Below are 14100 nucleotides of genomic sequence, written 5' to 3' on the forward strand. Positions count from 1 at the left end.
ACAGCCTGTTCCAATGCATCACCACTCTTCCAGAGAGGAAATTTTTATTTATATCCAACATGAATCTTCCCTGGTGCAACACAGAGCCATTCTCTGTCATCCTATTTCTGCTACCTGAGAGAAGAGCCTGACCCCCACCTCACTACAATCTCTGTTCACACAGTTGTAGAGGGTGATATGATCTCCCCTGAGCCTCCTCTTCTCCAGACTGAACAATCCCAGCTCCCTCAGCCACTCACCATAAGACCTGAAAGCAAAAGTTAAAAGGTTTCTGGGAAGCAGAGAATCACTCATAAGAGTCTATTAATTTTATATGGCCAATAATTCCTGAGCTGCAGCAACCCCCTGCACTCCATCTGCTGCCAGCAAAGCACAGATTAGAGTTCCCTTCCACATTCCCAAATACGAAGGAACCAAATGCATCTGCCCCTTGGGTGCTGGGCAGGATGGGGCCCTGTGTGTCCACCTCACAGTGCCTGCTCTGTGCGCTCACATGCTCTCTTTCCCAGAAACCATTCTCTTAGTGGGAGAGCTCCTGCTCTGAATAAGCCCAGGTTTCATTAGCAAACCCTGCCCTTGTGCTAGGGCTACCTTTTCTACTTTTTTTTTTTTTTTTTTTTTTTTTTTTCTCCAAAGGACCCTCACAACTGGGAATAAACCCCAGAATTTAACAACTTGTTTATTATTATTATTATTATTATTATTTTTGTAAAATTAAGTTTGCCATGTTAACAAAAGCAGAATAGTTTTATTTAGTGTTTGTCTCACACCTTTGACAGCTGCAGCTGTCAGGCACAGAAGTACATTATTAAAATAAACTGAACAGAGTTGCTTGTTGAAAAATCACGCTATGCAAACCTGTGGATTGTAACATCAACAGTATAAAATGTAACAAAATTGGAATTTTAATTTTTTTAAGCTTTTAAAGATAATAGTCCAGGCTATAAAACTATATAAGCATTGAATAAGAAATGTTAAGTCAACAGGTCTACAACAGATACATCTTGTAAAAACTCAATAAATTATATATATATTTATAATATCTAGTAACATTTGAAATCATGCACAGTTTTGTACATTTTCTTTTTTCAGTACACGAAACACAACGCTTCGAGTACTTGGAATGTACACAATTAGCAGACATTTGTAAGAAAATACCAAAAAATTCTTTTTCTTTTTTTATCCCAACAAAACAAAATTCTATAGAAATCTACCTTCTCAAGCTTCCATTGAAATAACTTCAAACTATAAATTATTTATTTAAGGATAAGGATTTTGTGGCTCTAAGAAGGAAAAAAAAAAAAAAAAAAGTTAAAAATGAGATGCTGCCATCCTGCTATTCTGAAACGTTGATATGTAATGTGCACCAGAGAAAAATGTACAGGAGGAATTCAGGATGCATTTCTCCTTGCCTCTTTGTGATAGCAGATGAAGTCTTCTGGAAAAAAAAAAAAAAAAAAAAAGGTACAAACAACAATAAAAAAAGCCCACCCCAACACCTCCCCCCTTGTCAGCTTGAGCCACGTGAAGGTTCTTTTTTCACTGCTGTCTGACATTCAGGAACAAAAAAAGCACAGCATTTCGAAAACAGAAAACTAGGCATTACTGGCATTTTTCAATGTGTTAAATGCAAAAGAAATATGCAGTCGTTGCATCTCCCCTGCAAACAATGTCACTCCTCTTGCTATTTTGCCTGTATGGTATTTCTTAAACCCAAAATACAACGTTACAGGCACAGGGGGAAAAAAAAATTAATGCGTGTCATCCAAAGTCAACACGTTGCTTTGCTGCGTGCTACTTATTGACTGGACCACAAAGAATACCTTCATTCGAAAATAGAAAAATAAACACCCACGCCCCAGTAATGAACAGTGGTTAAAGTGATGGAAGAAATCTTGGCCCTCTTTTTTCTGAAATACGTAAAAACCATCTCTCTGCTATTTGTTCGGTTTTAACCACTGGTGATGTATTGAAAAATAAACTTACCTTTGCTCACTGCAATCCAGGATAAACTAATATTTTTTTAATGAATACATATATATAAAATATATATATAAAACATTAAATGTAATTTGTTAAAGGACTGTACATCTATACATTCTTTCAATATTTCCCATAAACACAAAAGAAAAACTTGATTGATATACTTTTTCTCCATTTTTAATAAGTTAAAAAAAAAAAACACCCTTAAACTCGGTGAAATTTAAAGTTTACAGTAACACTATGCTATTTAAACCAAAGAACAGATATGTTAATGTCTATAAATAACTTTACAAATATACATGTTAACGTACAATTTTTAAAACAAAACTGTGAAGATATAAAACAAACACAACTCTTCTCTTTCACTCAGATCAGTATATCCTAGATTGCAATGCTCATATTTTGAGACTCTCTCAGTACTGCTTTATGTTGAATTAGTATTATACATTCTTTTTTTTTTTTCCCCTATATATTTATTTATATATATACAGGATATATTTATAGATATATACACAGATTCTCTGGAATAAACCTTTTTGATATAAGTTAAAGGCTCTTGCCTACAGGTACCCGTAACTTCTTTCTCCAAGTCACTGCTTGTAGATGGAGCCAAACCGCTGGTGCCAAGGGCTGGAGGAGTTTCTCCCCTACAACTTGCCCTTTGAAAGCAAAAGTATGCAAACCCCCGTCTCCAAAAAGCAAGATTTTCCCCAGATTGGCTCTTCCTGTAGGTTGGGACACAGCTCCAGATGCCACATGGGTGTGCAATCCCTACGGGACATGGCCAGTGGCCAGGCAGTGCTCTCCTCCTATAGGATGACTTGACTGTCTCTTTTTTTAAAATTTTTAGTTCTTCCTCCATCTTGATTTGTGTATTATTTATTTTTCTTCTTCTGAAAAAGATTCCTTCTATGTAGCTGGGAAATAAGGTCACGAAGCTATAAAAACGACGACAACAAAAATATAGATATTTCTATAAATATATGAATCCCTGCAGGCAACGTGGCTTTTCAGCTCCACCAAAAAGGTTCATGTACAGATTGCATAAGCAAAGAATTTCTACATTCTTTACATTTTTTTTTTCATTAGCTTTTCTTTTTTTTTTTAAAAAAAAAAGGAAGATTTTTTTCCTCTTCTTTGTATTGTAGGCACAGATTGGCTACTCTGGCGCTCAGCAAGCGCAGGCGGGAGGGCAGTGCCCTCAGATTTAACATTCTGCTTAGGAATAAAGAAAAAAAAAAAAAAAAAAAAAAATCATACATGATAGATCATCTTGGCAAGAGATGAATTCCTTCAGGCCAAACAGTGCTTCTTGACTTTTTATACAGCAAATGGGGGAAAAAAAAAAATTGTTTTAACTCTTTTTTTTTTTTTTTTTTTTTACCCTGAACAGCTCAATAACAAAAATCCTCTGGCATCACTGAGCAGTTTAATGGAAACATCCTTCACTATGGGTTTGTCTTCAGCGCTCTGCACTTGCGCCAGGGTGGGCACACTGCCTGTCTGTCCATCCGTCTGTCCAGGGGGGCCGTCACGTGCGGATGACGCCATTACAGGGTGCATGCTTGGGCAGGCAGGGCTCATCAGGCAGCAGGTCATGTGCAAAAACCGAGTCGTCCCCTGAGGAGCAGGTGCTGTGGGTGTCCTGGCCAGCGGGCGAGTACTGCTCAAAGGGCACCGAGAGGTCCAGGTACTCCTGAAGGGGGACAGACCCGTTAGTGTGCTTGGAGATAAGCCACCTCTCCCTGTATTCCCACACCAACACCACACTCACATCAGTGGATGTCATGGTAAGGACTCTTTCCAGGTCTTCCACCAGCTGCTTGAAGGTGGGTCGCTGCGAGGGGATGGCGTGCCAGCACTCCCGCATGATCATGTACCTACCAGGCACAGAATTACAGGGGTTGGAAGGGACCTCCAGAGATCATCAAGTTCAACCCCCTGCTAAAGAAGGCTCCCTACAGTAGGTTGAGCAGGAAAGCATCTGGGTGGTTATTGAAAAGCTTCAGAGAAGGAGATTCCATGACCTATCCAGGGTTCTGTCATCTCCACAGTAAAGTTCTTGTTCATGTTTCATATGGAACTCCATATCAAACATGATATGCACTCCAGTTTGCGCCTATTGCCCCCTGTCCTGTTGCTGGACCAACCAAAAAGAGACTAATCCCATCCATTTGACTCCTGAATTTTAGATACTTATAAACAGTTATGAGATCCCTCTCAGCCTTCTCTTCTCCAGGCTTGAACAGCCTTGGATCTCTCAGCCTTTCTTCATAAGAGAGATGCTTCAGGCACTGAATCATCTTTGAGGCCCTTTGCTGGACTATTTTTAGATTACCTCTTATCTTTTTTGAACTGAGGAGACCAGAACTGGACAAAGCACTCCAGATGTGGTCATATCAGCGCAGAGTAGAGGGGGAGGATCACCTCAGTTGACCTGCTGGTCATGCTATTTTTAATGCACTCTAGGCTACCGTTGGCTGTCTTGGCGACACTGCAAGGCTCATGGCCAACCTGCTGTCCACCAGGGCACCCAGGTCCTTCTTCATTTGGCTCCTCTCCAACAGGTCATCCCTTAACCTGTACTGATGCATGCAGTTACTCCTCCCCAGGTGCAAGACTCTACACTTGCTCTTGTTGAACCTTATCAGGTTTTTCTCTGCTCAACTCTCCAGCTTTTCCAGGAAGAAGATGACAGACAAGGTGGGCTGTCACCCATGGCAGTGCTCATCACTCACTGTGAGGCTCACCCCTAGAATTCTGTCTGCCTGAGAAAAAAGCTATGGGCGAGGGGAACCACATAGCCCAGCTCCCCAACTGCCATGTCAGGAGCAGCAGGGAGGCAGCCCAGTGCTGAGGGGATGGCTGCAATTCCCCTCCAAGCATGGGTAGGCACACCCTTCTCCACTCAGGCTGGCTTGAGGAATCACTGGAGCTGAAGAAATGAGGAAGGAACTGAATATAACTATGTCATTTTCTGGGATACAAAATGGGCTGTGGCCGTAACTCCAAAGACAGCATCCCTGAGGCGTGGGGCAAGGAGGGTGTGAGACTGCAACCTTACTTTGGGGATGGGAGGAGGGATTTGTGGAGCCCTCACCTCATGTGTGCATGTGGTCTGAAAGCAGGATGAGGGCCTGTCCTAAGGATGAGATCCCAGATATGCACACCAAATTGCCACCCAATGAATGAGGAAGAAATGTGACACCCCAACTGCCCAAAGCAGGGCCTGGCCATGGCCCTGGCAGTCTGTGGCCACAGAGGGAAGGGGGAGTGGGAAGAGGAGAAAGGGTCACCCCTCTCCACTCACAGGTCGTGGGTGCAGTTGGCGGGTTTATCCATCCGATGGCCTTCTTTCAAGAGTTTGAAGAGTTCTTCAACAGGAATTCCTGGGTATGGAGACCCTCCCAAAGTGAAGATCTCCCATAGTAGCACTCCAAAAGACCAGCTGGAAACCAAAGAAAGATCTTTAAAATTCAATGAGGGTTTTTTTTTTTTTTTTCCCCTCCACATTCACCCCCCCATTCCCCCAGTATCCCCTTCCCCTTGCTCTGCTTTATTTCTGTGCAGCCATGCATAGCTAACAAAGTCATCAATAGCATGACTAATTGCCTAGGCCATTTTTACTAGTTACTTGGAGATCTCTGCTGATCCAACTCAATAGCAAAGAAATCCCAGGCACCAAGTCTGAAATTGAAATGAGCATTTAATCAGATAGGTGACAGCCCATCTATTACCCCCAGCTCTTTGTTAGGTCTTCCACCAGCTCCACTGAATGGAACAAATCAAATTATTCATGCACAGCTTCACTGAATTGCAGGCTTGGAACCACAGGCCACTAATTGTGCAAGCTGATACCAAAACTTGCTTGTTACAACACTCATTTCACTGGCTAAGCTGAGAGAAAAATACCCCAACAAAAATCAGCAGAGCACTAATGTTACACACTCCACTCCTGCAGCTGTGCTCTGGTTAAAAGTCCTCTTTTCAAAAATATCTTCTGCCTTCTTCATTTTCTTTTTAAAAACAGGGATTATCTGTCTCTGTTTCAGGCATGCTCTCTCTCCCATTTTCTAGCTTTGATTTATCTGTCATGCCCCATGCAGCATTACCTAAGCATGGAAACTATGATTTAAGATCAATAAAGCCAAAGTATGTGAAATTTACAGAAATAGAAATGATTCATTTGTCCAATTGCAAGCGGCAAGCCTTGGGGAACAGGCAGCCTGTCTGCTAAATTACTGTAAAAAAACCATTATTAACCAAATATTGAAATAAAGTGTATGCATATTGAGCTACTTTGGTCCGTGTGAAGTTCAGATGCGATGAAAACTGCTGAAACTGCTTCCCAGACTGTTCTGCTTTCCCTTTGAGTCAGGAAAATGAAAGAGCAGTCTTTAAGACAGCAGCCTGCAGAATGAATCTCCTCATCTATAAACCACACAAGAAATACCTGCCTGCCTTCCAGTAATTTTTCAACAGCTTACTAGAGATCCCTAGTTAAAAGCAACCGATAACAGTAAAACAGAACCACGTGTGCAAAGCTGCAGCCTGGAATTGATTCATTTGCATTTTCATCCCCCGGTGTCCTGGACAGAGCTTGAGTTTAGCAGTACGTTTGTCTTTGGGATAGTGCTTATTTTGCTGTCATTTTATTATTATTTTCAAATGTGGATAATGCTTACACATCGCTCTGGTGAGTATAGACCCGGTCAAACAATGCTTCTGGAGCCATCCATTTCACAGGCAGCCGACCCTGTGATTAGGAAGACAATGGGAACATCCCATCAGCATATTCCCCCAGCCACAACGGCACCATTTGAATCTTCTTTTCTAATCCAGTTTGAAACATTTTCATTAACAATCACATCTGTCTTCCCGGTCACTGCGCAAAGCAGTAGTGGCCACATGTAAACAGATTACAGCATTTGATCCCTGGATCTTTGCTGACAATCTTTGTGGTAAATGCTCTCTGCAGAGAACTGTACTTCCCTGCCAAAGCAGGTTTAACATATCAGAGCATCTAAATCTTAGCATGGGAACTGCACCAATTGCTCTCATATGCACCTAACAGTGAAGCAGAGCATGGCACAACACTTTTCATGTCTTTGATTGGAAGAAACAACGTGATGCACAGCCCAAATCCTGCTTAGGCTGAACTACAGGGGAATTTCTGAAAGTATTCACCAGGGCCAGATCCTCCAAGAATCAAATCTTGATCCCACTGGAGTGAAAAAGAGCCCTGATCCCAGGTTTCCAGGGGACCATTCCGCATCAGGGTTATAAATATGCCTATCCCATTCGACAAAAGAGACAACAAAAAGTAGTTTTACCAGCCCCTGAAGTCCAAGAAAGGACTGCTGCTAGACTGAGGTGTAATTTGGCTACAGGAGAGTAGCCAAATTTGTTCTTTCTTACCCTTCATTTCATTAGGATAAGCATCTAGAGATGGGACATAAGCAGAGTGCACAAACACAAATGGGATTACACTTTCAGCTACACACTGCAGTTCAAACAGGGGAAATCCACCTTAGCTGGAATAAAAATTCCCAATATTTTCTAAAAATCATGTTATGATATTGCAAGGGATCAGTATGGGCTAGTGAGCTTTGCAGAACATTTATCCTGCGGAGCGTTTAGACTCCTTGCAGCTATAAGGCTGTGGAATGCTGGGACATACTTCATGCTCTGCACTGTGGCAGTGATGGGGAGGGATGTATCATGGGCTGCTCTGAACTCAGCAGTTGCTGTAGGGCTGTGAACCATGACACTGGTCTTCTCTCCTGCTCTTCGATCTTAAACTCTACAGAAAATCTAAACTGCTTTGGGAATCCTCACCCTTGGTAGTGGAGCCATAGAGCTGCTATAAAAAGCAGAAATACATGGAAGCCATGCAGCTCCAGAAACACACAAAAAAGGGATACTCGTCTCAAAAGGGTTCTGGCGGAGCCAAAGGTTGGCTCCTTGGGACCTTTATGAACAGCTGAGCAGTAGGCTAGAAAAGGCTCTCTTTGGTAAAATCTCAGCTTCCTTAACCTAGAGTCTATCTGACAGAGGTATCAATCTCTCAACCAGCTGCTAGCACCTGCAACATCTGTCAGGAAGAAAATGAATGGTGGGAGAATGACTGGGACCAGCCTGCCTATGGCTCTTCACCAGGTGGGCTACAGCAGATTTCTTTCCCATAAGCCTCTTTTGCCTCCCTGTAAAGGGAGATGTGGAGTGGGGGCCACTTCCTGCAGGGATAGCAGTTCCTTGAGAGAAAGAAAGCTGCATGTGCATGGCAGTTCAGTACTTACATTGGTGGTTTTCTTGTAATAGTCGATGTTGTGAACGTCTCTAGCAAGGCCAAAATCAGCTATTTTCATCACATTGTCCTCAGTGACTAACACATTCCTGGCTGCCAAGTCACGATGAATGCACTGTGAAAGGTGAGCAAGTCAATAAATAAGGGCTTGTTAGCTGCCTGAGCCTGGATCTAACAGCAATGTGTGGTTTATGAGCTGCCGTTTCATTGACTCTCAAGCTCATAAAGCTGTGAGTACTGCTTAATTCCTGGCTCTCTGTGTCACCGCCTCATCATGCATGCTCAGTGGGAGCCACCTCTTAGCAACACCTCATCAGAAGCCTCAGCACTGACACAGCCATGCAGCGTTTCTCTCCAAAAGGGATGCATGGGTAAGAAATCAAACCTTCCTCTTCTGTAGGCACCTACTGGTATACTAATTTGTCTCTAATGCATTTGCTCCACAAAGAGGAGTGCTGGTTGATATTTGGAGTAAAAATCCTCAAATTAATTAAAATATTCCCAATTTACCCAAAATACATCATAGTCATTATCTGAGAAAGAAGTTAAAGTAGCCAGCATTGTGCAGAAAGGGCTTTAAGCCACTGTGAACCACCACTATGAACTGCAGTCATATGCCAACAAAGCACTCCCCAGGAAGCATCGTGGGCACGGATGTGCCAAATCCACTGCCATCTCTGCTTGCAATGAGCCTACACATGCTGGCTGCAACCACAAACACGTATGCAGCAAGAGGCATGTTGGCTTACTCTCAGGTGTCCTTATCTTTAGCAATCTCACCAGGGAGTTGGGGGGGGAAGTCAGGGGCACACGGAACTCCTGACACTAAAGTCATGTTAGTGCTTTCCAAGGTGAGATCTCACAACTCTGCATGATGTTCACCCTAACCACTGCTGACTGAGCCCTGATCTGAAAATAAATTAATTCTACAAGTGGCAGATGCTGAAATGCTGGGGGCAGGCACCAAGGTCTGGGCCGTTTGTGTTTTTTGTTAGCATTCTGGAGATGCTGAAGGGTCTGCAGGTGGCAGCAAGACTGGTTCAGCCGCGTGTCTCATGGATGTAGCCTGCACATAGGAACAGATTGCTACAGCTTAAGCCTTTCGCAAAAACATTAAGATCCTTTGTAATGAAAAATCTGGCCTCCAAAGGGAGAAGCCTGAGGTTGTCCTGCACACACACACAGCACTACTTGTCTTTGAATACATGGGTCTCCTCTCAAGGGTTTTTGAGCCTGGAAAAGGCTCTGAGGAGATTTCAACTGCAATCTTTCAGTATTTAAAGGGAACTTGCAAGCAGGATTGACTTTTTACATGGGTAGATAATGATAGGGTAAGGGGAAATTAATTCAAACTAAAAGAAGGGAGACTGAGGTTAGATGTTAGCAAGAAATTCTTTACTCAGAGAGCAGTGAGGCCCTGGCACAGGCTGCCCAGAGATTTATGGGTGCCCCATTCCTACAGTGCTCAAGGTCAGGTTAGATGGGCCCTGGGCAGCCTGATCTAGTGGGGGGCAATCAGCCCACAGCAGGAAGTTGGAACTGGGTGGGCTTTCAGGTCCCTTCCAACCCAAACCATTCTGTGATTCTATGACCAATGTTTTTATCAGCTGAGGTTTCTCAACTCACTTTCTGTGATGCCAAGTACTCCATGCCCCGGGCCACCTGGTAGGCACAGGAAACCAGGTCTTTAAATGTCAACTGTTCCTCGGGCAGCTTGCAGGTGTCGAAGGAATAGTCCATGCCAGGTGGGCGACGTGCCCTGAGGTATTCCCGCAAGTTCCCCTTCGATGCGTATTCAACCAACACGTAGAGTGGTCCTGCAAGCAAGAGCACCATCAGCAGCTGGAAGAGACATAGGGCTAGGCTGAACCCTAAATCTCATCTTTTGGGTAAATTTAGACAGTCAGTCAGCAATTAAACAATCACAAAACTCCAGGACCTAACCGTAAACTTATGAGAAAAGGAGAAAGACACAAAGGTGGACATCGGGGAAAGGTGCAACTCAAGCCAAACCACATCAGAAACAGGCAGGAGCTATTTGGCCATCAGCAGCGCCCAGACAAGTTTCACACAGTTGATTTGTGAGCAAGCCAGAGGAAGAAGGAAAAGTTTCTCAGCACTGATCAAATACAGTGGTTTGCTCCTATCCAGGGCAAGAATAGCTCCAGAAAGCCATGCAGGAGACTAAGACCAATGCTGTGGATGCAGGAATGTGAAACAGCTCCCTGAGCCCTGCCAGCACATACCGTCCTGTGTACAGGCACCGAGGAGGTTAATGATGTTTTTGTGCTTCCCAATCATTTTCATCATTTCCATCTCAGAGACCAGGTCTGAAAGATCCTTGTCTGTGGCATCATCTGCAGAAAGCAAGAGAGGAACAAAATGAATGTTTTGTTAAGCATTTAATACAATTGTGGCATAGCCATGCAGAGACTGATGGGGAACAAATATGCAAAACATCTTACTCTTTGTTTTTTGGGAAGAAGTCTCAAATTAAGAACAAAAACTACTATCACAAAAAAAAAAAAAAAAAAGTTCAAAAAGAAAAAAGGAATAAAGAGAAATGAGATATGAGAAAAACGCTCATATGTACATCAATAATACTGTTCATCTTCTGTTTCATCCTGACGAATATTGAAGAAAAAAAGCCAGTTCGGGTATTTTGCATCATTTTCTTGCATTGTATCCCCTGTATAGTAAGGGGTTGGAATGAGAAGATCTTTAAAGGTCCTAAGCCATTCCATGATTCTATGACTGTTTTCCTCCCTTATGTCCAGGGGCTTAGAGTTAAGGTTGCAGGGAGGTCAGAGCTGGGATGGGGGACAGTGTAAAGAATGTATTTTTCTGCATGGAAAACTGTACATTTTCTACAGAAGAAGAAAAATGGGGAAAATCTCCTCAAATGAATGCTTTGATGTGAAGAGATAGAAATGTTCCTGCCTCCAAAAACAACTTTAGAATGGACCGAAAGAAATCTAAAGAATCTTTTCCTGATAAGAAATGTTTTCATGTAAAAAATGTCACCCTGTGTAACCTCAGACCTGGGCTGCACACTGCCAGAGTGTCTGCCCTGCCCGTTCCTGCTGAACTCCTGGAACTTCTGGTCATTTTGTCTACACATGAGGAACAAGGACTCCTATGGAGGTGTCCTGCACATTCCCCATTTTAGGCTCCCTTCCAGCTCTCATCACTTTTGGACTGAGGCTATTCAATGACAGGGGCAGAAGGAGTTTGGCAGCTGAATTTCTGTAAACTCCAGCTGAGTGTATTGCACAAGCTGCTGTTACAATAGCCAGTTTTGGTTATGGGGGGAGTAAAGAGCAGACCAGTTCCTGGAAATGGCTAGAAGTGAGAGTGCTTTCCCTCCTTCTCTGTGATCATATTACCCCTTGGCAAAGAACTGAGTTAATTCCCATTCCCTTCTCCTGATGGGATTTACACCTTTACATCCTCTCCAAGGAGACAGCCCACACCCCGAGGCTACATGAGTGAAGTGGAAGAGTGGTTCTTCTTGCTTTCTTCTATGGATCTGTTTGTACAAAGGACTTAAAAGACAGGGGAAGAGAGGAAACCCCAGCACAATATGATGCTCCACCCTCCACAGATTCCCCATACCTTTTAGCATCTTGACAGCCACCGTGATGGCCTTGTTTGGCTTGTCTTTATCAATCCCAATTGCTTCTGCCATCACCACTTGGCCAAAACAGCCCTCACCAAGCGGCTTCCCCAGGGTCAGGCTGGAGGGAAGAACAAGCAGGTGTGTTAGCAGGTGCTGGGGAGGTGACGCTCCCAGGAAGCATGGGGACCCTGCTGGTGGGTTTGACTGACCGAGTGCGTGCCAATTCCCACTTGGGATCTGGAGGAAGTTCCAGCTCAGAGACGTTGGCCAGCATCGGCCCATCGCTGGAGGAGAGACGAGTGATCCGAACCAGGGGTGTGTTGGAATTCATGGAAGAGTTGGACTCCAACGACACCTGCTTGGGTAGAGCAAATTAAGTGTTATTGCCAACTGTATCCCAAGCAGGTGAGAATGTGCTCAAGATGGGGGGTTTTGAAGTAGCTCTGTATACTGACGCCTTTCTGGTAATTTCTACACGGGCACTGCCCCCCACCCTTGCAAAATTTTGCTGATCTAGGCAAACACGGTCAGGTTCTTCACTGGTGGAAAGCAGAGACAGGTCAGCCAGGGCTCTCCTGCAAGGAAGTCTTGGCAGCTGCATAATAATGAATTAATTTGCTCTGCCTGCTTCCAAACACATGTATGACTGGCTATGGGGTGACTTCTCTTCTGGCATGGTAAATGGCCACCACATGCCTGAAGTCAAAGCTGGGACATCTGTATACTTCCCTGTGTAATTTTACACAGTGCCTTTTGCTCTAGCCCCTTTGCAATTGCATGTGGCAGAGCATTTCTAGCTACATGGAGGAAGATGATCTCTAGCTACACGGAGGATAGATTTCTCTATGAGAAATGGTTTCCAGTTTGCTAATGACCTCAATGAAAACAGCCTCTTGCTCCCCAAATTACCCCTCTATCAGCATCAAACCGTTCCCCAGCAAGATCAGCTTTCTGTGACATCCACAAGTGTACTGGGAGCATTAGGAGCTGCTCATGGACCTGAAGCAGCTGCCACCAGGTACTGCTCCACTGAAATGGAAATAAACGAATAAAAGGGCAATAAACTCCTACACTGCAGCCAACTTATGTTGCTCTTGGACAATGCCCTTCTGGTAGAGTTTCTCACCTATAAAGAAAATGGCAAGGGAAAAAAAAAAAAGGAATGAACATAGGGGGGAATGGGAATCTTGTATCTACTTTCTGTTACCTGTCTCTTGAGTGGAAATTTGGAGACTTTCTGTACAGTGGTGGTGTTCATGGCTTTTTTGTTTGGCATTTTCATCCTGCAGATAATCACAATGACCAGTACCAGGATGAAGAGGACTAAGCCAGTGCCATAGCTGAGAATGCCAGCATACACTGAGCCTGAATCATCCATTTCCATCAGCTCCTCTGCTGCAGGGCGACAAGAGACGGCGGTCAGGTGGGGCCAGCACTGCCTGTCCATAACCACACACACACAGCACAAAGAATGTGGGGAGGACCTGCTTATCCATGCAAACGTTCTGACTAACTCCAATGAGGTGACCCTCCTAGGCCAGTGGTTTTCCACATGCAGCTGCAGCTAAAGTATTATTTTGATTTGCCTTTCCCTGGGACACTTTTACTGTCTTTTGACATAATGCTGTACAGCCTTCAGCCCACAGGTTGAAAACCACTGCTCTAGACTTAAGGCACCTTCATGTGTCTGTCCCTCTGAACCACATCTTGCTTTCTCCACACATCCAAACCATGTTGTGGGCTGCCTTGGATGTGCAAGGATTGCAGGATGGGGGTTCGCTGCCTTTTGCTGATCTGGCCCCTCCAGTGAGCACATCTGGACCTCCCATGATGATCTGCATCAGATCAGTGCCTGCTCTGAAGGACCAAAGGGCTCAAAGGGCACCCAGGAGTAATGCACCATGAAAGGAAAAAGCCTCACGGAAGATATCTACATAATTATTTTGTGAAAATTCAGTTCTGTTGGAGGGTATGGCTTGGAGAGGTGGCTGAGCCAGCAGGGTGATGGCATGAGCCCATCAGCAGTGGCTGGTCACCTTCCATCAATGTACTTTTGGGACCAGCAAAGCTCAGCTGCAATTCCCAACTGCTCCCTTCAGGACAGGCACTTTGCTCACTTCAGGACAGAGGAAGGGCCATGATGAAACCAGATTTCTGTCCCCTAAGGGTGAATCAGCATCAGAGGAACAGT

At 44.1% G+C, this 14100-nt stretch overlaps 1 protein-coding gene across 6 annotated transcripts in view; it reads right to left on the minus strand.

The window, feature by feature from the left end:
• Positions 1 to 655: 655 nt before the first annotated feature.
• The window catches only part of FGFR3 (fibroblast growth factor receptor 3), a 51039-nt gene continuing 37594 nt past the window's right edge, over positions 656 to 14100 (minus strand). For 2 of the 6 annotated variants that reach the window (XM_042870973.1, XM_042870971.1), the window contains exons 8-17: positions 13117 to 13304; positions 12119 to 12267; positions 11906 to 12027; positions 10537 to 10647; positions 9917 to 10107; positions 8283 to 8405; positions 6669 to 6739; positions 5294 to 5431; positions 3758 to 3863; positions 656 to 3679 (exon numbers count right to left, since the gene is read on the minus strand). In XM_042870973.1, coding sequence (XP_042726907.1) covers positions 3515 to 3679; positions 3758 to 3863; positions 5294 to 5431; positions 6669 to 6739; positions 8283 to 8405; positions 9917 to 10107; positions 10537 to 10647; positions 11906 to 12027; positions 12119 to 12267; positions 13117 to 13304 — 1364 coding nt within the window. In that variant the 3' untranslated portion in view covers positions 656 to 3514. Of the gene's footprint in view, positions 3680 to 3757; positions 3864 to 5293; positions 5432 to 6668; positions 6740 to 8282; positions 8406 to 9916; positions 10108 to 10536; positions 10648 to 11905; positions 12028 to 12118; positions 12268 to 13110; positions 13305 to 14100 lie in introns of all 6 variants that reach the window. The other 4 variants (XM_042870972.1, XM_042870975.1, XM_042870969.1 and 1 more) reach the window with 2 other exon arrangements.

This window comes from Lagopus leucura, unplaced genomic scaffold, assembly GCF_019238085.1.
Source record: "Lagopus leucura isolate 7727_CA_CO unplaced genomic scaffold, USGS_WTPT01 Super-Scaffold_100004, whole genome shotgun sequence".
Classification (NCBI taxonomy): Eukaryota; Metazoa; Chordata; class Aves; order Galliformes; family Phasianidae; genus Lagopus; species Lagopus leucura.